Source organism: Daldinia decipiens, assembly GCF_022478715.1.
Source record: "Daldinia decipiens strain CBS 113046 unplaced genomic scaffold F4813scaffold_36, whole genome shotgun sequence".
In the NCBI taxonomy this organism is placed as follows: domain Eukaryota; kingdom Fungi; phylum Ascomycota; class Sordariomycetes; order Xylariales; family Hypoxylaceae; genus Daldinia; species Daldinia decipiens.
In genome coordinates this window covers 122,215-149,641 of record NW_026054579.1, presented here as the reverse complement: position 1 = coordinate 149,641, position 27,427 = coordinate 122,215, and the positions used below count along the sequence as shown (strand labels likewise).

The 27,427-nt window shown below is 49.0% G+C and overlaps 10 protein-coding genes across 10 annotated transcripts; 4 read left to right on the top strand and 6 right to left on the bottom strand.

Moving 5' to 3' along the window:
* Positions 1-548: 548 nt before the first annotated feature.
* On the top strand, positions 549-1,718 carry F4813DRAFT_398892 (uncharacterized protein; the record flags this gene model as incomplete). The annotated part of the gene is made up of 3 exons (XM_049248104.1): positions 549-605; positions 1,002-1,439; positions 1,532-1,718. The coding sequence occupies 2 exons, from the start codon at positions 549-551 to the stop codon at positions 1,437-1,439; spliced, it is 495 nt and encodes a 164-aa protein (XP_049096507.1). The 3' UTR covers positions 1,532-1,718.
* A 433-nt stretch (positions 1,719-2,151) lies between these two features.
* Positions 2,152-3,635, bottom strand: F4813DRAFT_370267 (glycoside hydrolase family 18 protein). The gene has a single exon (XM_049244509.1). It carries the CDS (start codon positions 3,365-3,367, stop codon positions 2,282-2,284), a length of 1,086 nt encoding a protein of 361 aa, XP_049096506.1. The 5' UTR covers positions 3,368-3,635; the 3' UTR covers positions 2,152-2,281.
* An 860-nt stretch (positions 3,636-4,495) lies between these two features.
* On the bottom strand, positions 4,496-6,025 carry F4813DRAFT_382572 (nucleotide sugar dehydrogenase; the record flags this gene model as incomplete). Its single annotated transcript, XM_049245823.1, has 3 exons — positions 4,496-4,877; positions 4,989-5,392; positions 5,444-6,025. The coding sequence occupies 3 exons, from the start codon at positions 6,023-6,025 to the stop codon at positions 4,496-4,498; spliced, it is 1,368 nt and encodes a 455-aa protein (XP_049096505.1).
* Positions 6,026-7,776: 1,751 nt separating this feature from the next.
* On the top strand, positions 7,777-10,534 carry F4813DRAFT_203545 (glycosyltransferase family 2 protein). Its single transcript, XM_049239580.1, has 4 exons — positions 7,777-7,978; positions 8,024-8,478; positions 8,530-9,806; positions 9,870-10,534. Exons 1-4 carry the CDS (start codon positions 7,952-7,954, stop codon positions 10,508-10,510), a joined length of 2,400 nt encoding a protein of 799 aa, XP_049096504.1. The 5' UTR covers positions 7,777-7,951; the 3' UTR covers positions 10,511-10,534.
* An 830-nt stretch (positions 10,535-11,364) lies between these two features.
* Positions 11,365-12,698, top strand: F4813DRAFT_370265 (carbohydrate esterase family 4 protein). Its single transcript, XM_049244508.1, has one exon. It carries the CDS (start codon positions 11,713-11,715, stop codon positions 12,457-12,459), a length of 747 nt encoding a protein of 248 aa, XP_049096503.1. The 5' UTR covers positions 11,365-11,712; the 3' UTR covers positions 12,460-12,698.
* Positions 12,699-13,565: 867 nt separating this feature from the next.
* Positions 13,566-16,316, top strand: F4813DRAFT_370262 (general substrate transporter). The gene is made up of 5 exons (XM_049244507.1): positions 13,566-14,125; positions 14,189-14,236; positions 14,424-14,734; positions 14,809-15,737; positions 15,794-16,316. Exons 1-5 carry the CDS (start codon positions 14,033-14,035, stop codon positions 16,105-16,107), a joined length of 1,695 nt encoding a protein of 564 aa, XP_049096502.1. The 5' UTR covers positions 13,566-14,032; the 3' UTR covers positions 16,108-16,316.
* On the bottom strand, positions 16,317-17,755 carry F4813DRAFT_370261 (uncharacterized protein). Its single transcript, XM_049244506.1, has 2 exons — positions 16,825-17,755; positions 16,317-16,757 (listed from the first exon to the last, which is right to left on the bottom strand). The coding sequence occupies exon 1, from the start codon at positions 17,356-17,358 to the stop codon at positions 16,864-16,866; it is 495 nt and encodes a 164-aa protein (XP_049096501.1). The 5' UTR covers positions 17,359-17,755; the 3' UTR covers positions 16,317-16,757; positions 16,825-16,863.
* Positions 17,756-18,153: 398 nt separating this feature from the next.
* Positions 18,154-19,742, bottom strand: F4813DRAFT_370259 (isoflavone reductase family protein). Its single transcript, XM_049244505.1, has 2 exons — positions 19,469-19,742; positions 18,154-19,353 (listed from the first exon to the last, which is right to left on the bottom strand). The coding sequence occupies exon 2, from the start codon at positions 19,162-19,164 to the stop codon at positions 18,244-18,246; it is 921 nt and encodes a 306-aa protein (XP_049096500.1). The 5' UTR covers positions 19,165-19,353; positions 19,469-19,742; the 3' UTR covers positions 18,154-18,243.
* Positions 19,728-24,707, bottom strand: F4813DRAFT_370257 (uncharacterized protein). The gene is made up of 3 exons (XM_049244504.1): positions 23,762-24,707; positions 21,201-23,708; positions 19,728-21,139 (listed from the first exon to the last, which is right to left on the bottom strand). The coding sequence occupies exons 1-3, from the start codon at positions 24,484-24,486 to the stop codon at positions 20,035-20,037; spliced, it is 4,338 nt and encodes a 1,445-aa protein (XP_049096499.1). The 5' UTR covers positions 24,487-24,707; the 3' UTR covers positions 19,728-20,034.
* A 217-nt stretch (positions 24,708-24,924) lies between these two features.
* Positions 24,925-27,171, bottom strand: F4813DRAFT_370256 (S-adenosyl-L-methionine-dependent methyltransferase). The gene is made up of 4 exons (XM_049244503.1): positions 26,925-27,171; positions 26,350-26,836; positions 25,543-26,294; positions 24,925-25,482 (listed from the first exon to the last, which is right to left on the bottom strand). Exons 1-4 carry the CDS (start codon positions 27,039-27,041, stop codon positions 25,258-25,260), a joined length of 1,581 nt encoding a protein of 526 aa, XP_049096498.1. The 5' UTR covers positions 27,042-27,171; the 3' UTR covers positions 24,925-25,257.
* Positions 27,172-27,427: the final 256 nt, after the last annotated feature.

Genomic DNA, 27,427 nt, shown 5'->3' with positions numbered 1-27,427 from the left:
TTCGTGAGTTTATTGCCTTGATTATCTACTAGTCACTTATATATCTAAATTTGGAAATCATCGAACAAGTGAGCTGACTTATTTAAACAATATGTGTGGTAATAAAAGTAATCGTAGCCCACACCTTAGTTAGGCAGGTAGCTGACATATTTGTAGTATCATGTATCGTATTTACAGGTTGTCACGTACCTTGCCGTTGGCATTGGTGCATGCAAAGTTAGGCCTCTAATCAGTAAACGACTCTATCATCTCGCCTAAGACCTAAGGGGGGGCTCAGTACCCAGGTACCGATGCACCATCCAGGTGTGTATTAGCTGATTAGATTTAATCGTAAAATTTTCGGTTCGAATTGTATCGATTAGTATCACCGTAGTCACTGTCGCCTCGGGGCAGGTGATGTGCTAATAATTATTTCAACCTGAACACTTCATAAATATTTCGTCGCCGGCAACCACAACAACTGCAAATTCCTAACTACATTATCGAACACCCAGCACCTCTTAGAATTCTGTCCAGTCTAGCCGTCCGACATCTTCATTCTCATCAAGATGTCCGGCTGCTTTCCTAAGTTGTCCTTTCTTCTGGCAAAGAGGGCTGCTGCTCAGGTACGTTAACGTTAAGTTTACTTGTCACATCCAGCAGTATTCATCTTGACGCGCCTACACTGCAACGTGTCGCGACTTTCTTTATTTTAGCTGCCTGAATTTTCTCTTTCACCTCCTACCTTTGCGGTTATACCTTCACACTTGCCGTTCCTTCTACTTACCACCCCCTTTAACACAACCTTCCCCCTTATGTCGGCAACGGCGTGATAGTCAAAGTTGAAAACAACTCCACCTCTTTATCCTAGAACTGTTGTATAGCTGCAGTATGTCTGTCATCAAACTACTATCTCCTTTCATCCTATACTATGTTAAAAACGCCGTTTTCTGAGTTTTTTTTCTCTTCCTCTTGTCTTCATGAAACGGTATGGTCAAGATTATACTAACACTTCTTTGAAGGAACAGGCTTCCAACGTTGCCGACACTGCTGAGACCAACAAGGCCGACGAGACCAACGACGCCATGTCAAAGCCCGACAAATACAAGAACCCCTCTGAGAAGGGACCTGCCGTCCCTGGCACTGCCAGCATGTCAGGTTGGAAGCCGTACACCATCCCCTACACGGGCACTGGCATCAAGCGTTCGGCCAGCGGTACCAACTGGGCCTCTCAGAGTTCCCCACAGGCAGATGGCTTTGCCGTGCCTTCCCACGCTGCGCCGCCTCTTTACATCACTGATGACCTAAAGAAGAAGGACCAGGCCGTCAACAAGAAGGGAAAGCAGCCAGCCGGTAGCATGGACAAGAAGGACAAGAAAGCTGCTTACGAGACCCACATGTTCAAGGGTGGCTGTATTGCAAGCCGCGTGAAGCCTGAGGACCGTCAGCCGATCGAATAGGTATGTGCCGTATTTCCTTTATGCTATGCCTTTATCTACAACGCTGTACCTTATTGAAAGAAGCCTACTAACACGTATCGTGATCTAAATAGGTTACAATATGGATTCTCCTTAACACCAAAGCAAGGTTCTATGTGCGTTGCAGCTGATCCCTGTAAAGAGACATTTTGATACTGGCATTTTCATGCGGATTTGCATTGCGACGGTGACTTCCTATCTCGGTATTGATGCCACTGACGATCATGAGCACAATCACAAGACATGACTTTTGGACTGGCTTTTTTTGTTTGCATTTTCGACTTAGCACATGCGGATAGGCAGGCGTTATGGATCAGGAAAAGATCACACGCACGCATAATAATAAGGAGTGTGAGAAAAGGGGTGGAGAAATCATTGAAAAAAAAAAAAAAAAAAAAGGCATTGGCGCGGCATTCACATTTGCATCTTGTTTCGTTGCGGACGCATTCAACTATTGGCAGCTAGTTAGCAAGTACTCAGGGTAGATACCACTAGGTAGATACCACAATTTGCACAAATCATTTGCCTCTCAACTTCGTGCTGGGTCTTGGGCGTGAATAATGATCTGTTTTGATTTGGAATTTCTAACCTGGACGTGACGTGACATTGATACTGACATGTCTTGACAAGGGCGGCAACTAGTAAGACAGCATACATTTTATAGGACTCAAACTTATTTGGCGATACTTCGGGTCTATGTTGAATGTTTGTGATTTCCGATTGTCTCTACTTGCTAAAAATAAACTACACCTTGACGTGGATATACTAGGAAGAGCTATTTGGACACGGACATACCTTCATCATGGCCACATAGGCCTCAATGTTTACCCCCTGCTAAGCTCTTCATGTCCAGCCCGAACTAGGCTCTCAGGGCCCTTAACATCGCCAACACCAGTCCAGTAGAATAACCCAGCCAGCCCCTTTCTCCTTACATACTCAGCTTTCCGTCTTACCGTCTCTGGGACGTCAAAGCTGACGAATCCCTTACCTGCATGGTCAACGTAGCTCGCAGCCACTACATGATGATCAACAGTTGCATGCCTGATCCACTCCCGCGGTAGATCATTGTAGTCGACCTCTGCAGCTGACTTGAAGGGCTGACCAACCCCACGGGCCCCAGCAAAAGACCTTGCGTATACGGGCACACCTAGCACAATTTTGTGAACTGGGAAGCCCCGTGATGCCAGGTACTCAACACCGCGGTGGCAAGAATTTCTCAGAGCCGGGTATACATGCTCTTGTAAGCCTGGCTGGGGTAAGAGCTGGGCGTGGTGGCCTGATACATCGGTCCATGGGCCATTGAAGTCGTAGCCCATTAGGTTTAGACTATCGAGGAGTTTTCCCGCTGTGTGCATATCGATGTTCTTCAAGCAGTACTCACCAGTGGGCAGGGCGGTAGTAAGGAGATATCGGGGCGAGGGCAGCACCTCTCTTAGGGCGCGGAGTACGGCAATGTAATTTTTACCTGCTTCTGGTGTTGTCGGGTGCTCCCAGTCGATATCTACGCCGTCGAATTGGTACTGCTCTACGAATTCCTTGCAGGACCTCGCGAACGTACTCCGATGGGCAGAGTGCGCGGCCATGGCGGGAAACTCGGCGCTGCCGCTGCCACCACCAATTGATACTAGAGTTTTGAGATCAGGCTTTTGCTGCTTTAGTTTGGCCAGCGCACGGAGACAGCCCTTCTCCCCGTCGACGTCTTTGGTTAAGTCTGCAAACTCGTCTAATAGTTTGAGGGTTCCATCTTCGTTTAGCCGGACGAAGGCATAGTATATTTGGTTAACGCAGTCGAGCTGGAGGGACGAAGGGGGAAAGCCCTTATAGACTCGCCAGCTGGGATAGTATACGGCATTGATGGGGGGTTGGTTAGATGACATAACGGAAGCTTTGGAAGTAAATAGCGGAAACATAGGTAGGCACGTAACCTAGGTATCTGGTTAGGGACAGGGTAGTAGGAAGAAAATAAGATTTAATTAATATTATTGGGAATGCCCTCAAGTATGTATAGGTTAGACGTATAGGGATGAAGCTATTTAATTCTTGATATGTTCGAGCTGAATGAGGATGAGGATGAGGATGAGGTAGCCAAGTTGATGATGCTGTGTAAAAGGTTGTCTGGACCTGCGGCCGGCGGCCTGCTTGTATCCTTGATGTGTGGCGGTACCTCTTACCTTGAGCAACACGAGGACTCCAGTCGTATGTTCAATGGAAGAACCCTGAAAAGTACCTACATTAAGACATATATGTATATACGTACATACCTACAATTTGAACATCCTATCGAATTTTAAAGTTCAAGACGAATGTTCCCGGTTCATGACAAATGTCTCAATTCTAGTCAGTGGCTAGGACCATCTTTTCTGGACACTGCCCGAAGTTTGAGTTTGATGTTAGATACCTGTCAGGTTCATCCCAACAGGGAGTGAAAGCCTTGTGGTTTCTTATTGCGGTTGGTACTGGAAAGCCTTAACCTACAGCAGAAGGCATATTCATTTTCAATATTACTGGTTGCGGCTTGCTGCCTTTTCTGTCATAGCAAAAATAGGACAGCAATTCCAGTCTGTGTAAGTATCTGTGTAAATATGCGATCAATTGACGTATTGCTAACAATGCGTCAAACTAATTCGCTCTGTAAATCGCGGTGTTGTTCATGATATTAAAAAAAGGGGGTTATTGTTCGCGTGGTTATGCGAAAACACGTAAAGCTGATGATAAGTGACGGTTAAGTGCTAGAAATAATTTTGTAGAATTTGTAAAAGAGGGGTTCAATTCTTAAATGCAATTATATACAATTCCTATGTATATCCAATTAACCGAGTCATTTAATTCAAACCATCCCAAAATCCCGTAACTTTTCGCTCGCTCAGATATGTAGATACCCTCGATAGATATGCAATTATACCAGGTGTAACTCCACTTATGCATGAATAACATGCCAATTTCAACCTTTGATCTTTTGTCAAAATGATCCACAACTCATCATCAATCATGATTTCTAGTACCCGTTTAATAGCTCATTGTCTTGAGTCGGCATACATCTATGGGCACCACATTTCGATCTTGACATTTTGAACCTCGTCGAGAACCTTGAAATCCATGTCTTTTTGCTTGAATGCCACGATAATCATGTCGAACCCTTCGAGGCTCGACTTGTTCCAGTCACTCATATCTAGACGGGGGATGTGAGGGATGGCAGTTTGCTCTACCAATGCATCGGCAAACATAACATCGACTCGTCCCGAGTCAGAGAGAGTTTGAATAAGCTTCAGCCCCGGTGAGTTGCTTAGATGAGACTGGCCAACCTTGAATCCCACCCCGACAACTAGTACTCGAGGTCGGAATAAGCTGGATGATTTCTCTGAAAGTGATATCCGTGATGAGGTCTCGGTACTCTCGACGTGTTCAGAGTCGGGATTGTTACTAAGATAAACATTCTCGCCGTTGACGGGAGTTTGAGTCGAGGCATTATGCGGTGCCTCCCGGAAAAGGGCATCTAAAGCTCTTTGCCCGATCTTCTCCGGTCGTTGCCACATAGTTTCGGTTGCCATCTTCAAAAGAGGGAATGAGCTGTTGGCCATGAGATAGTATGGGTTGACCGGGATGCAGTGGCCTCCAACACCAAGACCGGGAGTGAACGGAGTATAACCGAACGGCTTGGTTGATGCCGCTCTGCATACCTCGTAAGGGTCGATGCCGTGGCCAACGCAAGCATCCGCCATCTCGTTGGCATACGTGATGGCGATCATCCTTTGGCAGTTCTCATACAGTTTGGTCATTTCTGCCGTTTCCGGTGTTGATACGGGAACGATGGAGTCAAACACGCGCGAATATAAACGGGTAATTGCGGCAAGAGATCCGGGGACAACATCGTCTAACCCGGATATGACCTTTGGGATGGTGTGCATGGGTGGATCAGTTCGTCCAGGGTCGACTCTCTTCAAAAACTGTTAGTAGGCTTACTGAATATCGTGGTATTAGTAACGTACCTCTGGAGACATGCCCGCGAAAAACCCTTTCTCTTTAGCCAAGGGGCCGAGTAGCTGCCTTGTCATTCCGATGGCAACCGAGCTTTCTATCACCACTGTTGAGCCTGGCCGAGCATATTTCCGCACGTTTGTTAACGCGCTTCTGACATATGATGTGTCGATTGTCTTATCAGCTTTGAGAAGCGTTGGCACTGAAATAAGGAAGTGGGTAGCCCTGGAGAGATTTCGAGGATCGAGGGTGAAAGATACACGACTTTCCTCGCCCCCAAGCTCCTCTTCTAATCTTCGGAGTTGCTCTTTTGATACATCGAAGCCCAGCACGTCGTAATGACTCGAAAAAGAGCCGATGAGCTGTGTTCCAACATATCCGCACCCGATGACAGCCACAAGAGGCTCTTCATTATCATCGATGTTGTCAGAGCGGACTAGATTCGAGTTTTGCTGTCTATCAACTTCGCTAAAAGTATCAACTTGAGGAGTTCTGGGCGGCGAAGTTTCTTGGCTCGGCTTGTTGCTCTGTCCGAAAAGGTCTACGGCCAGGGGAGGGTCCCGAGCAGGGAAAGCCGCTCGAATCTCCTGCATGACATCGCCGGTGAGAAGGGGATACATATTGGAAATTTGCATAATGCAGATGATGAAACGAGTGGATTGGTCAACTATAAGAGAAGCAACAGGAGCTTTCTCGAAGAATTAGAAAACACCGAGAAGTGGAAGTTGTCACAATGAGAGAACCTAAGTGAAAGCAGGTCGATAACGAACAAACATATTCTGATTGAAACAGGAGATTCGACGCAGAATATAAAGTATCGGATCTTTAGGTTCAACCACTACGCTTGACTCGAGCTCGCATATGACAAATGTAACCCTCTTTTCTCAACAATTGTCTATTCTATTACATACAAGCGTACGTGCAACCTGCGATCGATCTACAGCAGTTGCTTTCTTTAGCTCAGACCCGACATAACGAAAATTAACCAGCCTGGTGGGCACGGATTCGACCGAGTCCAATCAGACTACATGCAAAGTTTCGCCCCATCCAGCTCGGAGAGTGACGTACCAATGCTGAGAATAATATGTTCTAAGTCTAATAGGCGAGGTGGTTGTTTTCGCGAGTCATTACATGGCGATCAATCGCTCAGTTATTCCATCTCGATCGTTAGCGTCGTCCTAGATCTAGGGTCTACACTATTTACACTAGTAAGGGCATAGGGCAAGGGGCAGCAAGCTAGCTATGGAATCAAGGCTATTCTATCGAGTCCCGTCCCTATGCAGATGATCTGCATAGAGCCGCACACGGCTGCTCGACCGCCCGAACCAGCCATTGGCTCCCCGCAAATCAAATATTCCGACAAGGATTTAAGTTCACGACAACTATTACGGTTCCTGACAAGTGGTTATAGTTTAGCCAGGTCCCAGTCACAGCAGTTTTCTAAGTTCCAAAGCCTACCTAAGCGTTCAGAGAGCTACAGCACGAACATTGGCTCGGATGGAAATTATATGTTCTCACCAAGGACTCGACTTAAAATTATTCCAGCAGGACCATATATACTTATTTCTACCACTAAAACTGAACGTGGGTCTGGGGTCTCCTCTCTTACCTTGAAATGATGCGATTGGTCGTTTAGGGTAACGCTAGCATTATTCACATCTTTGGAGCTATATATACGCTTTATATCTGCTAGTCATCTGTTATGGATCTGAGGTCAAGAGCTATTATAGATTCTGGCCTAACTACCTGACTCGAGTAGACACGATATGATGTCTCTTACGGTGCCGCCGTCTGAATTTTCGTCTCCGGTATTATGGGAGCCCTCTATAGAGCGTGTTACATAGGTCAAGGCGATTCTCTGGACCCGCGAGTCTAACTACAGTTAGAAACTTAAGTCTCTCGCCACGAAGTTTGTCTACGCAAGTACATGCATAGGTCTGTGTGGATACGTTTACTCGTAAAGAAGATGGCGGATCCCGTTAGTTTTCTGGATCTTCGAGGCTTACAAATTCAAATAAGCACGGTAACCACTCTAAATACTATGTCGGGATCTAGCCTGAAGGTCAACTGAATCACTGTATTCTTGGCTTGCGAAATAGAAACTTCATCAACATCATCCCAAAGTTTCTTCATATTCTGATATTCAGCTTTTCGGTCTCTGACTATCATAAGACGTCAGAGGGGTAGGGGTCGCAGAAGAATACATAGAGCTAATTGTTCCTTGTTCCTAGATGAATTTTTTTTTTTGGCTCTCCTTGACTCTCTTGCCTTGAGGAAGCTTCAGGAAACTTTACTAGTCATTCATTAAAAGACAGCCAGGACATTTGATGTCACTCGATCTGGAAACCCTTTTCCGTTTCTTCAACTTAAACCACTTGTTTTGTTGGTGCCAAGCTACGGGCTTCTCGACAGGTCTATTCAAAACGCGGACGCAGTGTCTTCCCGTTCATTATATTGCCAATCGTCGGTACTCGTGACCTGTCAGTTCACCACGGCGGTCACGCCAGGGAAAAAGCATCATGGTCTTCTTTAACCGCACTACAAGAGTTAGTTAGCCGCTTCTTTTATCGAATGTCGCTAACGGTAAATAGGTGGAGAGCAATCCAAGTACAGATGGAGGAAAAAATTCGTCGTCGTCAGAGAATCCCTTCTCAGATAGACATAACCGGCCTTCACGGTCGTTTAGTCTTAGATCCCGAGAGTCTACTCAGAATGAAAAGCCGGGGGGAGCTGGCTTCCAACAGGAAGCTCCTCCTGTACCTGGGCAAACTGCCGGCACCCATATTGCGACTGGAACACGCCTACAACCTAACCAACATGGCATAGGTCAGGACCATCTGCCACGGACCATATCGCCAACTACGTCCAATTCCGGCTCACCTAAAGAAGAGCGGGCGGCAATACTCGAGAGTCTACCTCCTCTGTCGGTTAACGAGACAGCTGCATCTATAGCTGCCGAGGCTATAGATCCCGAACTAATAAAGAAGGGTCAAAAGAAGGTTGCCAGACACAAATATATCGCGATATCTTTCATATTCGTAGTGAAGTAAGTTACTCGCCTATCTTTTACTACATATGAGGAACTAACACACGTCAGTTTCATGCTTATCTTTTCCAGTTGGTATTGGTCTAGATTCTATTACATATACCTGCCATTCATCTCATTGCCTCTCGTCTTAAACAGCGTCATGATTTTCGATATCATCGTCTGGTCGTTGAAGAACCTGGCCTTCAAACCGAAAAGGGTTATACCCGAGACTCCGGAGGAAATGGTTCTACTTATGCCCTGCTATAACGAGACTTATGAAGAATGCAGTAGGTCGCTCGACTCACTTATCAATCAAGTCAATGTCAGTCATCACAAGCAAGCGATCATGGTTGTTTGCGATGGCAAGGCTCGAGGGCCTGGCATGGACAAACCCACGGGCGATTATCTTAACGAGGACATTTTTGTCGACAGAGTCGAGCGGAGGATGATCCGCGCGGCATATGTCGCCTGGGACGGCCAGTCCATGGATGTCGAAATATCAAGAGGGATGTACAAAGGTTTGCCATTTTTCTGCATCGTGAAGCAGCAGAACCAGGGCAAACGAGACAGCTTGATCGTTGCTCGCTCTTTCGTGCACAACTTCAACCTACGCGATAAGCGACCGAAGGTCATTTTCTCTCCCGAGTTCTTTAGGGCAATGACAGACTTTCTAGTTAAAGATGCGGGAATCAAACATGTCGAACTATTAATCGGCATGGATGCCGACACAGTATTTGCGCACGATTGTCTCAGCCATCTAGTTGAAGAATGTCATTATCCCAATACCGTCGGCGTCTGCGGCTACGTCTCGGTAGACTTTTCAACCTATAAGTGGAACTTGTGGTCTATATACCAGTCAGCCGAATATACTATCGCTCAAGGCTTACGGCGGCTTCACCAGAGCCTATGCACCAAGAAAGTCTCTTGTCTTCCGGGATGCTGTCAGCTACTCCGGGTTTGCGAGGAGACATGCGGCGACTACATTCTCATCGAGGAATTCGGCTACCATCCCAAGCCAACAGATGGCATTATCACACGTATCCGCGCCACGGCGTCTGAGGACCGGAACCATGTCTGCTTAATGCTTATGAAGTTTCATAAGGCTCGTACACGACAGGCCCTGAGAGCGTACGCTTTTACTGACGTGCCGCATTCACTCTCGGTCTTCCTCAGCCAGCGGCGCCGCTGGACACTCGGCGCGACAAGCAACGATCTCATGTTGGTTACCTCGGCCGATTATAAGTTCAACCTATGGGAGCGCCTTGTCGCACTTTCGAACGTCTTGACATGGACTCTTAACTTTTTTGTTATTGCGAGTCTGGCCAGTATGATATTCGCATTTTTGCGTAAGTACTCGACTGTCATTTCAACCCAGTCATGGTAACATATACTAATGTTCAACTATATAGACCAACCTTTCTATATCATCATTATTTTTGCTTCCATTATGATCATACCCCTCTGCTACTACCTCAGCTTAGCCGTATGGCTGTGCCAAAGTTGGAGGGAGCGCGGTCAATACCTCTTAGGCCTGGCCATATTTTCAACCTGCGGTCCTTTTATCAACGTCTGCGTCACTATATACGCATGTGTCTACATGGATAATTTCGGTTGGGGTAAAACGCGTAAGGTAGTCGACGAGACGGAGACGGGTGAAGCCGAGGAACCAGACTGGCAGACACAACAGGAGCGTTACCAGGATGCGCTCAATAACAGCGACATGATTTTCGGCACTATGATTCCTGACGAAGAGAACCAGCTACATCCAGAGGTCTACAGGACGCCGTTTACGGTACCTACACCAAGCCGCACGACTCCCTGCAGGGTCGACAGCGAGGCGATACAGCAAATACCCGAGGGACTACCTACGGACCCATCTGCGCGTGGAATCGATGGTGATATATTACAACTACCACCACCCACACATTATCCTACTCACAATCATCCTTCACACAACCCCCCTACACACAATATTCCTACGATAATCCTTCCTACTGAAAATCCCTCTACGGGCAATCCTCACGTCTCTGACACCCACCAATTTAACTAGTCGGCGTTACGAATTATAAGAAATGAGAGGAGTCTAGCCCATAAAAGTCAGTTGACAGACGTACGGCTTCTACTCATGCCGGAGCCTATCCCTATCATTCCCTTGCATTGTACTTTCTCTGAGCATATACGGCCTACAACCTGACGTTGTGGAAACTCAAAAGTTGAGGTAGCACTTGGTGTAAGTGTTGATATTGCGAGGCACGCAGTGTCTACTAATAAAACGAATGTGTTAATGCGCATATCCGTCTACCAGTTCACGACGAGGTGAAAACAAATAGGTAGTTACAAGATACGGATACAATGGCATATTAAAAGCATATAGATTTAGAAATATATGGTGGTTTAACTGCGATGTCTTAGAGACTTCATAGCTCTAACCTAGTAAAATTATAATTATAATATACAGTATATCACGTCTAATAACATCTGTGCGGGACGTGTGGATTAATCTAGTATATACCTCAAAACGTGTGAGGACCAAGGCAACGTAATCTATGTTCTCGGTCCATTGGCTAGTTAACCTAAAGGTCTTTGGTAGTATATTAACCTAGGCGAAGGTGGAGAGGACACCCGGCTCGTTTCTTTACTATATTTAACTCTATAAACCTAGGTTAGGTGGCTTTGACAAGAGTTAACTCATAGTCGCCGCTACGGCTTACCTTCTACTGGTGTAGTTTTCACGGACGAGTCTGAGGCTTGCAACACAGTCCCCAGTTCCCAACATATTATACTCTCATATACTCTCACACTCTCATACACTCTCAGATGTTGGCCAGGAGAGACGTATATATATTGGCCCTCCCACCCATTCCATGCCAGACCGAGACCGATACCGAGACTAAGACCAAGCAACCAGCTTACAGTGTTTATTCCTATTAATTATTCCTATTAAATCCAAACATTAGAAAAGCAATATGGGCCACGACAAGAACAGCACCGCGGCAGAAAGGGCATTAGCCTGTGCCCTTGTTATCATAATAATCACATGTTTCACTATCACCGTCGCCATGGGCGCATCACAAGATCTCCACAGCAATGTTAATCGCGCCGTGCCAAACAGTCACGATGATGTTCCGCCTTCCGTTCTCCCACGAGGAGACCCGTAAGTATTCCCTAAGTATTCCCCAAGTATTCTCTCTGCATACTTCGCTTTCACCAGCAATAATATCTCGACTAACCATAACCATGCCAAAAAGCGACATGCCCGACGGAAAGCCCCTCTTCAACATGTCGCGTCCGCACGTCGGCGACGTCCCCTACGGCCAGGCCATCTTCGCCTGCGCCAACCCGGGGCAAATCGCGCTGACGTTCGACGACGGCCCTACCTACTGGACCAACCACATCCTGGACCAGCTGGACGGCCTCGACATCAAGGCGACGTTCTTCGTCACGGGCAACAACCCGTTCCTGGGCCGGCGCATCGACAAGGACTCGCAGTACGCAGACATGCTCAACCGCATGCAGTCGAGCGGCCACCAGATCGCGTCGCACACCTGGACGCACAAGCACCTAGAAGACATCGGGCGCGAGGGCCGCTTCAAGGAGATGGTGTACAACGAGATGGCGCTGCGCAACGTCATGTACACGCCGCCGACGTACATGCGGCCGCCGTACGGGGAGTGGCGCGACGCGGACGAGATGCGGGATCTCGGGGCGCTGGGGTACCACGTCATCATGTACAACATCGACACCAAGGACTACAAGCACAACACGGAGAAGGACATGGAGGTTTCCATCGGGCTGTTCAAGGACGCGCTGAGGGAGGACGGCAACGGCTCGTACATTGTGCTGGCGCACGACGTGCGCGAGTGGACGGCGCTGAAGCTGCTCCCGGCTATGATCCAGACCATGTACCAGAGGGGATACCGCGCCGTGACGGTGGGGGAGTGTCTGAACGATTCCGAGTTTAATTGGTATAGGGATCCTGATAAAGAGGAGGGAAGCTGATCGGGGGTGGGGGGGGAGGGGGGTTATAACTTATAGGTAGGTAGTTACTGTATTATATTATTACAGATTTGGATGATGGGAGGAAGGGAGGGGACGGCATTTTGGCGTTTTGGCTGGTACATGTATTTTCTTAGTATTTTCTTCTTCTTGGGGAACCCCTAATAAGGTTGATGTGTGTTGTGTTGTGCCTACTATAGTAGATAGTAGATGAAAATGAAAATGGGTTACATGGTATAAATTAAATTCGTGTATACCCGGGGTCCCGATGGTTGGTTAGACTTGAGTATCTTAATAAAGGTGGCATATCTTTAGACGGCTTGGGATTCACTTGTTTAATTCTTGGTTATAGAATATAGCTTTGTTACTAACTATGCTAGCTATTCAATATACCTTAGGTACTTAGTAATAAATACTATACGCTCAAACCTTCACGATCTCCTGATTATTCAAGTCGACCAAGACAATATCAGGTGTTTTCTTCTGACGTACTTCGAGCGGACTAACCCTCCCAGCATTTTCGGCTTGGTTCCTGAGTCATAATCATATAGTCCTAGCGTATCCTCGAGCTGCCCTTACGCCGGGTTAAATATCGTAAGTGTTCATAGCTCTTCGTCTTTCGCTTTCACCTCTGCTCTAGCGACGTCTGATGGCGCGCACGTCTCAGCCGCAAACTCGTCGACGCCTCTACTAAACGAACTAATGGAGAACAGAGTATCCGTGCGGCAACATGGAAGCTAAAACCACTTACCCAAGTCCTGTGTATCTCCTCCGAGCGCTGATTGGAGCGCATATAGAGTAGTAGGTACACACGGATGAGCCTGGCTTCACAAGCCTTTAGTAGTGCAACTTATAAGAGAGCCTCTCGGAGCTTAACATGTTAAGAAACTAATCCCTGCTTGTGGTAGCTTTCCCTTTTCTCATTGACCTCCCCCTTGACCTCCCCCCTGTCCCCCCCCAGTGGAGAGCCTTTTTTTTTCCCTGTGGAGGCTCTATGGGGTTAACCAATGAGGACGTCATCTTCCCCTCGTCTCCCCTCGTTTCCCCTCGTCTCCTTTCTGTTGGGATCTGTGATCTGTGGGACCATGTCATCTTCGTCCAACCCGCGGCCGCAGAAGTTGGAGATTTGGGGCTGCGGGGTTAAAGTCCGAATAAAACATGGCATTGCTTCCTCGTAGCTATGCCCTGTTCCTTGTCGTGCCTATCCCTAACGAGGTAATCCGGCTTGATGTCGGGTACAAGACGCGGCGAGGACCGTGGAACTCGTGACCTGCGTTGCCGAAGCTACCTATCTATGTATGTATTGGTTCTCACGCGGCGGTTATGCTGTGACGTTGGACTAACTATATCTGGTATGAGGGTTGGCGACGCCTTTGTCTCCTGGCTACTACATAAGCCTTAAGGTACAGAATTCAAGTGTTATTCATTGGGTATATATCATGTAGATTGCCCCCCTCCCATGTAGGCTTTTAAAACCCCTCTCACAGCATTGGCGATTGTCATCTCACAAGAGGACACGCATATAAATGTCCAAGTGAGCAGTGACAGAATCGATCTTGTATTGCTTCAAGCAAAAATGGCCAAGATAGAGAGGCTTCCCGGCACCAATGTAGCCAACTTCCTAGAGAAGCGACAGCTGCTTGTTGCGATCAACTGCATCGCCGCGCTGGTGCGTATTATACAATGTTCTGCGCATTTTTGTGGTAGTCCGCTTGTATCTAACTCATCATAGTCTATCTTCTTTTTTGGATACGATCAGGGTATGATGTCTGGAGTGAACGGTATGTATAACAACATGAGATCTTATTATCCCAAACTTCTCCTTAGTGTATTCCTTCGTGTATTCCTTCATGTATGGAATACGGTAGCTAACACTCAGTAGTAAGTAGGATAACCCTACTTTTTCAGCTTGCTCGAGAAAGAGCTCAAAGGCTTTCAAAAGCTAACATGACATTTCGCTATACTAGAATTCCAAGGACTATATCGACCTCATGGGCCTCGGATATGTCGATCCGGACACGGATGAGCCTATCATCACGGACAGTCTGCTACAAGGCGGCATCGTCTCAGTCTACTACCTAGGGACGTTATTTGGGTGTTTAGGCGGAGGATGGGTTGGCGATAAGATCGGTAGAATAAAGACTATCGCCTTGGGATCCGTATGGGCCGTTATAGGAGCCAGCCTGCAATGCTCGGCTATGAACCACAGCTGGATGATCTGCGCTCGTGCTGTGAACGGCATCGGAACTGGTATCCTAAATGCCATTGTCCCCGTCTGGTGAGACATTCTTAACTACCTGTTTATAACATTCCTTGTCTAAGTATAGGTATCTAACCTAACTCCTACTCAAGGGCGACCGAAACGGCGGAACACACCTCGAGAGGTCAATTCATTGCCATCGAGTTCACTCTGAACATCTTCGGTGTTGTCGTCGCCTACTGGCTCGAATTCGGCTTATCGTTCATCGACAATGGTAATTCAGCATTCCGATGGCGATTCCCCATTGCATTCCAAATCATCCCGCTGCTCGTACTTCTAGGAGCGGTCTGGTTCTTCCCGGAATCGCCTCGATGGCTTGCCAAGGTTGGGCGCGTTGAAGAGGCCCGTTTCATCCTGCATCGACTCCGAGGATCGACGGGAGAAGACCTCCAGAGGGCCGAGTCGGAGTTGCACGACATCACTAACATCGTCGCCCTCGAATCCAAAGAGTCTCAAAAGAACTCGTATCTGCATATGCTCTTCGGCATCGGCTCGGGCGAGTTGCACACTGGACGACGTGTCCAACTTGTCATCTGGCTGCAGATTATCCAGGAATGGGTCGGCATCGCCGGTGTCACCGTGTATGCGCCTACCATCTTCCGCATAGCCGGCTTCGACACGTTTAAGAGCCAGTGGATTAGCGGTCTGAACAATATCTTCTACATGTTCGCCACGCTCATCTGCGTTTTTACCTTGGATCGTATCGGCCGCAGGTGGACTTTATACTGGGGAGCTGTCGGTCAAGGCATTGCCATGTTTCTTGCCGGCGCATTTTCTAAGCTGGGCCAAGATGCGACTGCGAACGGCGAACTAGATAAGGCCAGCTCGTACGGAGCAGCCGCAGCGTCTTTCGTATTTATCTTCACATCCGTCTTCGGTGCAACCTGGTTGACGGTACCCTGGCTATATCCTGCCGAGATCTTCCCTCTCCAGGTCCGAGCAAAGGGGAACGCCTGGGGTGTTGTCGGCTGGTCGATCGGAAACGGATGGCTAACGCTTTTGTGTCCTGTCATGTTCTCGAGTAAGTCCGGCCCTCTTTCGATTTCAGCATAGCTACATCTAACCAAACTGCCTTAGACATCGGCTCTACGACGCTGTACATCTTCGGCGCGTGCAACATATTAGCAATTCCAATAGTCTGGGCTTTTTACCCGGAGAGTAACCAGCGGACGCTAGAGGAGATGGACCTCCTATTCGCAGCACCCACGCCATGGGTTTGGGACGCCGAGAAGACGTTTGCGCGACTCAAGGAAGAGCGGCCAGACCTTATTCAGGCTGCTAAGAGAGGCGAGCATGTCGTTGACCCCGAGGCTGGTATTCTAGCACACCCGGCAACCCCGAAGAACGAGACGGCAATCCATGCGGAAAGCGAGGAAAATGCATCCTCGTAGACGGGCTATTATGTTCAACTACGGCGAGGCATATCACCTTTCGGCACGGCTAATTATAATTCTACCACCTTCTGGTATTCTTTAGAGGATCGATATAAATAAGATGTGTGCTTAAATATGGCGAGGAAAGTTATCTAGAAATACGTAGACTTGAGCTGTCTAAGACTAGAAGTGATGGAAGAGCATCGATACCCCCCTGGACTTTAACGTATAGCCTGAATCAATTATATTATATTTTTACCATATAAGTACTGTGTAGTGAGGAACAGACTGGGACGATGTTCAAGTATCGAAACGCCCTTACTCGGTGATCTCTGCTCAGCTTCCTTTGGAGTTATATCTTGTAACTACCTACGTAATAAACTCCTCATCTTTCCCGCTTTCAGCCCCCGAGGTTATCTTCCCCTGCCTTTTGAATGTTTACACGCTCGTAAAACAGGGATTGGTATTCCTACCCACTACTAATGAACTGGTCTGCCTTCCAACGACACTTGAACGGGTATTTTACTCCAAAACGAAAACTCCTGACAGGTATACTCTCTCGGGGGAGGATTTCCATGATATATGGTCTCTCCTAGCTTATATAGTATTATATGTAGGTGACCTAGTATCCCATGTCGATGCCTCTCTACAGAAAGGGGTATTAAACACTATTCAAGTTCATTAATACCATAGCCTAGTAGTAGAAACGCTAAGAGTATATATAGAAACACGTACCATAGAGATAGCTGCCATTCAGTCCAGTATCTGATGTGCCTATTCAGCCGCTTCGCCTTCTGCCCCGGTGAACCCGATAGCACCATCACCGACCACCAGCGCAGGCGAATAGGCTCCTAGGTTGATATTTAAGGGGGCGCTAACAGCGAGGCCGACGAGCGCGGCGAAGATGATGGTAAATGTGGACTTCATGTTGCGTTTTTGTCTTTGTCTTTGTCTGTTAGAGTGGTGTGATCCGGTTATAACAGAAGTAAAAATAGAAGTAAATATGCGAATCGGGAGGAGGTAGACGGGGGAGATGGATATCAGGGAGGTAGACGACTGGCTCAAGAACGTAAATATTATGATGTATATTATAATAATATAGCGCACCTGTGCACTTCGTAGAAAAGACTGAAATAAGTTGGGACGAGAACTAGCTATCGAGAGAAAGGAGGAGAAACCATAAAAATGGGGGGAGGAGTCCGGATTCTTATCATGTTTCCCAGATCTCATGCCAACTAGTTTTCCGCCATCTCTACCTCGAAACGACATGGCCAAAAATAGGTATTCCAGCCTTCGCCTCAAGGTATCGTGTGGCTCAACCCTCGGTGTTGAGTCTGCCAAGACGCACTGCCAAGGGCCTCAGATCGGGCCAAGCCGTGGGATCGCCGCCGTATCTGTCGCAACCCCACGAGTAGTCACACACATGATGTCTGGGAATGAAAACAACTAGCCGGAATAAGTTGCATACACCAATTATACACCAATTAAGTGTACAGAAATGGCGAGGGGAACAAGACCCTAGCTGGCGCACTGGTAATTCAATAGTGGACTACGATGGCTGCCGTGCTGCTACCGCGGATTTATGTTTCGACCTAATCGAAGCCGTGAACCAGACAAGCTTGTTTTTGTGCTATCACGGGGAGAGTCAGCTAGGTTAGAGCTAGGCTAGACGGTATATAATATTGCCAAGCTGTGTCACGAAGACGTCCTTGGTTGAATATCACACAGCTGAAAAGTAATATAGCACGCTTGGCAGCTAAGCGTTACTTTACCTATCCCCTTGGATGGCCGTTAATAAAAGAGATTTACTATGTAACTACCTGTCTTGTTAACTGCGGGGTTTCCATCCAGTCCTTTACGCCGTGATATCTATCATGATATCTATAGTAGTTAGGAATATAATGACTTGTATCTCTGGGATAATAAGGGGTTGAGTATTATATCCATCACACTTATACCTCCCCTTTAAGCTAAAAGGGGGATAATAAGCCCAGGGTCTAGCCAGTAGTATCTTCAGAGTCCATCTTATTACCTGAAGCTTCAAATCACACCAGAGACGGGATGCGATGTATCAAGGTTGGCTCACATTGGCATTAACATTTCATCTCGCACGTAGGCCTCGCAACCCCCTATCCCTAACCTACTTCTACATACCTATAAATCCGGCATCGCCCTCAAATAATCCTCCAAACCCTGAAGCTCAACCCCCCTCTGCGCATTAAGCGTCTTCTCCATATCCCACGCCACGCCCTTCCCCACCGCCCACACGTTCGTATACTTAAGCATCCCATCATCCGGCCTCTCCCGCAGCTTCTCCTTCAAGCCCTCCACATCCCACACTTCCCGCGTCCACTCCCCCCCGAACCTCCCCTCCACCAGCTCCGCAACCCGGGCGTACGTCACCGTGTCCCCCGCAATGTAGACCACCTGGTGCGAGACGTCCCGCGGATCGTACGCCACCTCCGCCGCCATGCGCCCGATATCCGCCGCCGTGGTAAGCGACAGCCGAGCATCCCAGGACCCCAGGGCGCGCAGTTTGCGCGCTGGCAGGTCGACGACGCCGAAGGCCGGCAGGAACAGGAAACTCGTGAACAGCCCCGTCGACACGATGATCCAGTCCGTGTCCCGCTGCGAGCGCAGCAGCGAGCGCACGCGCAGCTGCTCGTCGAATAAATCCTGCGCGCTGCCGCCCCCCACGGCGTCGTAGTCGATGCCCCATTGCCAGGGGATGTACCGCCGCGCCTTAGCTTGCAGGACCGCCTGCGTGAGTTTGACCTGGGTTCCGGGCGGCAGGCCGAAGCCCGAGCACGAGATTATAGTGTGGTACTTCTCAAACACCCCGGCGAGCTGCTCGGCGGAGTCGTTCGCCAGGTCGCCCGCCTCGAAGGTAGCGCCTAGGGACTTGAGACGGTCGTTCTGCGCTTTCTTGGCTGGGTCCTGCGAGGAGATGCTGGATTGCCGAAGCAAGATGGCGATGGAGCCGCTGTTGCGCTTAGGATGCGCGACGAGGGACTCCAGGACAGCTGTGCCGAGCTCGCCGGCGCCGATGAGTAGGATGGGTGGGGAGGCGCTCATGTTAGATTTTGGATTTAAATCTCTCTAGGTAAGATAGGTATGTAAAATGTCCTCGTAGCTTCACTGATAGAGTAGATGTTCCTGAAAAGTATATATATATATATATATATGTCAATCAAGTATCACGACCCCTTTTATACCCTCCCCCCCAAAGGAAACAGCTAAACCACACACGATGACAAATAAACCCTGCTTGCGGTTGAAAGTTTCAGCATGACTTGAGGTCGAGCTACATGGCCAAGAACCAATCATATTCTGGTAAATAGGACGATCCTTGGTTTGTAATTAGTAATGGCAGACTTACGCTCTACTCGTGAAGATTCTCAGGAGATAACGGGTATTAGACTACTCGACCCGCGACTCGCCTTGTATGATGATGTATAAACTTGATTAACCCCGAGGGGGGTCTGGCTTGGCAGGCGTAATTGAATCCCAGGTTGAGTGGAACTGTTTAACTCTGTACGGTTAAGCCTAGCCGACGTCTCTAACCTACTGGGTATTGTTAGGTCGTATTGGATTTGACCTTTTCACGATATAAACAAGCAGCTAACACGAACCAGACAAGACGGTCAAATATGGTATATATCTTTATGTTAGAGAAGTAAAACTCCCCTCTACGAGGTAATTAGATAGATACACAAGTATATATTACTACTCATCAAACGAAGAAAACAGAGTCTCCTGTTTATCCGCTAGCAAATCTATTTGCCATAAGCCAAGGCTATCGGAAAACATACCCCCTACGTAATCGCAACACTCACTCATACAATCTGACCCATCCAAGCTTGACTTTCACTCCTAGAGCATATGTGAATCTTGGGCTATCTCATATAGCTAGCTCTCTCGATAGTGATTAGATTTACTGTCACTCTAATCCAAGACTCTACCGGCTAGGCCTGAACCGCTTCTGTCCTTCGTCTGCGTCTTCTTTAACGCTTTGCCCAGGCGAACCTCGTTCAAGAAGGCACTAGGCCTGCCGCCGCCGGAAGGAGCTGGCAAAGCACCTGGAGCTGGTGGAGGAGGAGGAGGAGGCGCCCCGGGAGCCCCGAAACCAGGCATCGGGGGAGGTGGTGGCGGGGGAGCTCCTACACCTGCTTCTGGCATGGGTGGCGGTGGTGGAGGTGCGGCAGGTGACCCCGCAGTCTCTCCGATAGGGGGAGGGCTGAAAGGTGTTGAAGCTACAACTGGCGAAGCTCCGACAGACTTGTCACCCGTGGCCGATAGTGGTCGAGGAGGGCCCATGGAGCCGAAGAGAAGAGAAGCTAGCTGAGCAGCACCGGCGGCTGGCCGTTCATCATCTGAATCTTCATCATCCTCTTCGTTTCCAGAGCCCCATTCATCGTCCGTGTCTGGCCGTTTTCGAGAAGGAGGTGGTACTGTTTTGGCCTCCTGGGTTATTCGGAAAAACGGATTAGTGGACACTTCCGGTTGGGGAGGCGGCGGTGGCGGGGGAGCGGGAGCAGGGGCAGCTGGTGCAGCCGCAGGGGGAGCCGCGGATGACTCCGAGGACTGAGATAACATCCGGCGGTAGGGGTTGCGACTCTCCGATTCCGAGGGAGGGCTAGCGACAACCGAAGGGGGGGACATTACAGGCGGTGCGGGGGCAGGAGGTGGCGTAGCTTTACGCTCCAGTTCCTGGCTACCGAGCTGACTGTTACTAAGAGTAGGAGTAGATGCTTGAGGGGTGATCTGCTGCGGACCCTCGTCATCGTCCGAGGAGGAAGAGTCGTCTTCCATCGCTGCGAGTTGCCTCTGAAGCTCAAGTTCTCTTTGGCGTGCAGCTTCGATCTCGGCACGTTGGGCTGCCAGTTTCGCTTCCTTCTCTTTCGCATCAGCCATAGCGGCTTTCTTCTTTTTCTTCTCTTCCTCTTTCTTTAGCTTGCCTTGGCGGACTTGTTCCTCTAAAGCCTTGAGGCGGGCAGAGGCAGCATCGCGTTCATTGGCGAGTTCTCGCTCCTGTTGTCTGGCCTCATCCCTGTCAAGAGTTAGTCTAAATAACGAATGGAAAATTGGGGTGGCATGATGTTATTACGTACTCCATTTGTTGAGTAGCTCGCTGTTGCTCTTCGTGCTCTTTCGTGAGACGCTGCTCCTCGGTTTTCCTAGAGCCCTCTTCCTCTTCGGCTCTCTTTGCAGCAGATGTGTCATCATGCTTCCCACCTTTCCTTGAAGGAGGCGGAGGTGGTTTCTTGGTTTCCGCCTTGAGTGCAGGAGCAGGAGGAGCCACGCCTTGCTCCTCGGCAATTCTAGCTTGCCGCTCTTGCTCGCGTCGGGCATCCTCTTCTTCCGCTTGTCGGCGTTTGGCCGCACGTTCTGCCTTCTCACGTTCCAATTTCTGGGCGGCAGTCTCTCCGGGCTTAGAAGCCGTCTTGATTCCGAGAGCTGCAAGGCGCTCGGCCATACGCTGTTCTGCCTGCTGTTTGATGAACGCGGCCCTCTCCTCTGGAGTTTTATATGATGAGTAGGATCCACCGGCGGGCGCTGGTGACCGGCTGGCTGGTGGCGTATCAGTGCGGGTTGTTGACGAAGGACTGCCCAAACGAGCTGGCGGTGCCTCTGCTTTAACGGGCTCGGCCGTGGGTGCTCGTCCACCCTTACGGTCCTGGGCCCTGACTCGAGCGGCTCGGCTCGAACGTTGCAAGTCAAATATGAAGTCTCGCACCTCATCCTCCACACCGAGAGCATCTTCCCATCTTCTTTTTTCGTGCTCATTGGCAGCACTCTGACCGCCTTCTTTGAGGTTCTCTTCAATACCTCGCGAAAATTCGCGAACGCTTTCCTCTACGTCTCGGACCATGCCCTCGTTGGTATCCTTTTCATTTCGAACTTTGAGGCTCTCTTCTTCTAATCTCTTTGCCGCATCCCCTTCGTGATCACCGATATCTAACTTCTTGCCCGTCAGCGCGGCAGTCCTCTGCTGCATCATGGCCTTAGCTCTGGCCTTAAGACGGTCCGACTCGGTGATCGAGCCACCCGGTCCAGTGCCAATGATGTTAGAGGCACCTCCAGGATGCGCTTTCGCGTCTCTGAGCCGGAAGAGTTCAAGTCTGGCCTCAGCAATAGCCTTTTCAGTCTTCCTAACCTGGGAAGCTAGCTCAGGGATCTTATCGGTAAGGTTCTGTAGCTGGCGCTTCAGAGACCTCCTTTCGGCTTCAGAATCGCCACTTGCAAGAGCGGCATCAGGATGGGCGTCAATGTCATCTTGGATTCGCCTAATGCGACGGTATAGCTCCTCGGCCTCGCGCCGATCACGCCTGTCAAGGATATCATCCTCCTCAGCGGCGGTCTCGTCCTTGAAATCCATGGCATCTAGGAGAACTTGCTTTTCTCGAATTTTCTTCTTTAACTGGTCAATGGAAAGTTCGTCGTTAGATGTAACAGACGAAGGCGACTCTGGCCGGGGGGAGGAATTTCCGATCCTACGTCGCGCGCTCGACCGGTACCCAACTTGATCGTCGTTATTCTTAAATACTGTCGCATCTTTCCGTCCAGAATTCAACCCACCAGCAGTTCCTTTGAAGGAATGACTCTTCAAGTAACTAACTCCCGTCTTCTGGGGAAGTAAGGCAGCGCCCGACGTCTTACGGAAATCAGACTCTTGGCTTAACATGGACTTGATAGTACCAAGTGATTCGGTAAAGTTGCGGGTAGACGGCGGTACAAGCTCGGGTGGTAAAACATTAGGAACGGGATAACCGTTTAGTTTTCTATAGATCAAGTGCATAGCTACGGCAAACTCGTCAAGGTTGAGTTTGCCCTTGTTTCCGTTGTCTGCAAGGGTCCATATTCGCTCAAGATCAGGCTTCTCGAGGCCGCTTTGGCCAAAGATTTCTATTGCCTGATCTCCTCCGATAAAACCCTTGCCTAGACCATCCCACGCCCGGAATAATTGATCATAGCGGGTCTTCTCGTCCTTGGTAATGGCCCACGGAATCACTGCGTTGCCAGATAAGCCGGCAGTGGTGTAATTCTGCTGTTCGCGACCTGCCTGTGGCATCATTCGGGCCTGTAGCGCGTCAATATTAGGTAGTCCGGTTGCTGGGGCGTTGACTAGGCCCCATTGACCGGGCATCCCAGTCGGCTGAGCATTGAGAGGAAGTGCACTGGCGGGAGACAACCCTCCAGCAAAGCCCGTAGGCATTGGTGGCATTGGCGGCATGGGCCCGTTGTATCCGGTTGGTTGTGGGTTATTCAGGCCTCCTGGAAATCCAGTCTGCTGTGGCTGCATTGCTTGACCAGGGAATCCCGTCATCTGTGTCTGGAGTAGCTGGGAATTAGACGACATGGGTTGAGGATGCTGAATCGTCGGCGGCGTGGCAGTATTCTGCCTGGTGAAATCCGCAGTATTAGTCGCGCCGGAGCTAGCAGCCTCTTCCGCGATACTAAAGTTGATTATATCGACCATACTTGATACCTCATTCTTGATATTATCCGGTAGGCTCCCAGGGAGCGTTTTACCCACAAGCTTCAGATTGCAGAGGTACATAGCTAGCGCAAATTCCGGGAAGTGTAGTTCTCCAGATCGAGTGGTATCCGAAAGAGTCCTATCTGGAGGTTAGATAATTCCTAATTGGAAAGCAATGGTAGTATACTATACCATATATGTGATAGAGAATCCCCATCGAGTCTCGATCGCAATAATAGGTCCCGAGCCTTCTCTCCAGACATTGTCCTCCCGTCACCCACGGCCGATTTAAACAGCGTCTCGAACTTGGCCTGATCTTGGGCTGTGATAAAGGATAACCTGATGTTCGGTATCTTGTTTGTAGGTTTCTGAGCCCCTCGACCCGCCGTCAGCGACTCGGACGCACCGCCAGTCTTGAACGAAGCAGCCATCGCGCTGAAACCCGTCGGCTGAGAATTGATTACCGGGGCCGGGGCAGGTAATTGGGACGGGGCTTGCGAAGTAGCTGTTGGTGCGAATGAGCTTTGGGGCTGTTGCTGGTTGAATTGGGCCTGAAATTGCGAGGGTATCTGCGGTACTGGCGGAGCACCTGTTTGGAAGTTCTGCTGCTGAGGAGCTTGGCCAGGAAACCCAGTGAACTGAGGCTGAAGATTTACGGGCATAGGGGGTTGTTGCGGCATTCCTTGAGGCATTCCCGTCTGCTGCGGTTGCATGCCTTGCGCACCAGGAAAGCCTGTATACTGCTGGGTTAAGGGAGCCTGCCCATATCCCGTCGGCTGTGGTGCAAATGGACTCGGCTGCTGCTGTCCCGGCTGTTGCTGTTGAGGCTGTTGGCCTGGAACACCGTACGAGTTGCCATACGGCTGGCCGGGTCGCAGGCTGTTACCGCCCATGAATGAATTAGAATTGGAATACATAATGAAATCCGATTATCTCTAGACTGAAAATGGTGTTGCTAGAGGAGGTGTTGGAGGCACAGACTAGAGAGGTCCTTAGGGTCCAAAGGACCTAGTAGTGCTGCTCGATGATGATGTTAAAGAAGCAAGAAAGCCTGTAGAAAAACTGTAGAAAGTATGTTCAATTGTTGTAGATGACGAAGCAGCCGAAGCAGCTGCTAGTAATCAAATGGGACAAGGAGTGGCTTGGCATAATTTAGGCGCACGACCGCTAAACACGAACCAGTAACAGGCTTGGTTCAAAACTCAATGGCTGGGTATACGTACCTATCAAGTGGGTTTTTATATGCGGACCTCACGTGCGTATATGTACCTATTCAGGTACCTAACCTGGCTACGCAAATCAACACCTAAGGTACAATATTGGAAGTACGGCATACGCATCTCCACAGCTGGCATATGTACCTAGGTGTAGGTGTAAACATATAATTTCACTCACGATTCATTCATATCAACATTGGCGATTAATTGATGATCATTAGGTAGATTATGTTCATCTGCTTTAGCTATTAACTTCACCCCGTATTTACTACTTTATCATCTCTATTATAGGTACTACGACTCCTATTGCTTGAATAGCTAAGTCATCTTGACACATCTCCTTTTTTCACCTAAAGCTGTACTGCCTCCATTATCAACTTCCCCTAGTGCCACATGTCACAATGCAGGCTTTGCTGAGACTCGAAAGCTAGGTAGTGTTCCTAGACCATCGGCTCTTTCAATTATTGTCTCTTACTGCGCAGCCGAAGTAGGGAATTGGTCGGCGTTCTTCTTGGCCCAAGCCCCGAAGTCGATCTTCGAAGCGGCCTTCTTTAGAGCGCCAGTTAGAGCGAACTGGGTTGGGATACCCTCAACACGGTGAGTCGAGTTAATGTTCTTGACCAAAACAATCTGGTAGCAAGTAGCAGAGCCCTGTCGGGAAGCGATGGTTGAAGACGCAAGGAAGTATTCCCAGACCTATTTCGACTTGTTAGCCACACGATATACATCCCAAGTGTTACTTCATGGCAAGCTTACGCGGAACCATCTCTTTCCGTACTTAGCCTCAACCTTCTCGCGGTTGGCCAACCAGTTCCTATACCAGCGCCACAGAGTTGCGGAATAATGCACACCGATCGTGTCGACTCCCTTGATTTCCCACCCGGCACCTTCTAGTCCGCTGATGAAAAAGTCGAGAGGAGTTGACGCGTCAGCACCGGGGAAGACGTATTTGTTCATGAATAATCCCCAGATAAGATCCTCGTATTGCCAAGGCTTTCGAAGACCAGCAATCTGTAGGAAGAAAACTCCATCATCGTCGAGCATATCATATACCTGCTTCAAGAAAGTACCGAACTTGCGAACGCCAACGTGCTCGGCCATCTCCAGACATGTGATCTTCTTGTATCCACCCTGGGGTACCGGGATGTCTCGGTAATCCATGCAGAGAATCTTGCTCTGTTCCTCAGGAATGCCAACGTTGCGCAGAGCCTTGTTACCCCAAGCAGTTTGGTTGCGGCCGAGAGTAACACCAGTAGCATGGGCACCGTAGTTGACACTTGCAAACCGTGCGAGGGTACCCCAACCGCAACCGATATCTAGCAGTGACTCGCCTTCCTGTAAGTCGATCTTCTCGCAAACGATAGCCAACTTGTTGTCCTGAAGTTGTTCTAGGGTCTCCTCGGTGTTGATGTCCGAGATAATGCCAGAAGTGTAGATCATACGAGGGCCCAAGAACCAGCCGTAGAAGTCATCACCACGGTCGTAGTGGTCACGGACCTGTTCCTCATCTTGATGGGGTTAGCCGGCGGTTATTCTAAGCAGCTAATTCTTGCAATATCTTACCTTGACTTCTCGAGTGCATGATAACCTCGGGGATCATGCCAAACAAGAAGTACTTGCAGAGACCCCATGTAAATCGGAAGCTTGCCCAATCATGCCTGTATTCCAAGACTTCGAGGCAATCACCATTGAAGTCGACATCACCGTCGAAGTACATCTCGTAGAATGTCTCTAGGGGGATCTTGTTCTTGCCATGGTACTTGAGCTTATCAGATTGCTTCTTAAAAGTGAGATAATGCTCGATCGGCCGCCCGGGGTATCTGGCTTTCTCGTTCTTTCGAGGACTTATGGAAGAGATAGTGAGCCAGAAACCAGCAAGAATAGGAATGCTGGTGAACAAGGCGAAGAATATAGCAGTCTTTAGACCACCTCCGACTTTCCATGACATATAAAGAGGGACACCGCCCATCAAGGAGAATAGCAGGATATTAGAGAAGGTGTCAGCACCAGCCGAATCGGCGGGGAGAGGTGCATTTTTGATAGAAGGATACTAGAAAGATAATGTTAGCCTCTAGAATGCTTCAATAAGACGAGTTTACGGGATCGGTGGATTCCAATACGAAAAAGAAAAAACCTACCGATGTGGTTCGCACACCGCAGTCCTCAAACTTCTCGAAGGTGGGAGTGGGAGCTTTAGGAGTTTCGATAAATTCGAACTCGGATTCGCTCCCATTGACACTATGAGGTTTCGACATAGTGAAGATTGCAAAGCCAATGAGGGCCGGGAAAGACTTTGCGATAACCTTCTTTGTGTCTTGAAGAGTTGAAGAAAATTTTGTGGGAAAAGCGTGAGGTAGTTCAGAGTATTTCTTGCCCTTTCCCACTTTCACAGACCGCCCTCCTTCCTGCGCTGCTCTAAACCCGATAACTAACCCGATAACCCTTTTCACGAATTGGCGTCTCTGACTGGCTGGGGACCCTAAGCTAGAACCACAGTAGATGCCGCTCCGTCGTAATCGTAGTGGGGTTGGCCACGACTTAGAGCTCCAACGGTGTGAAAACCCCCCCACCTACCTGTAGAATCCAGCTGTTCTAAGCTGTTCTAAGCTGTCCTAAGCTGTCTAGGTACTAGGCCATCCCC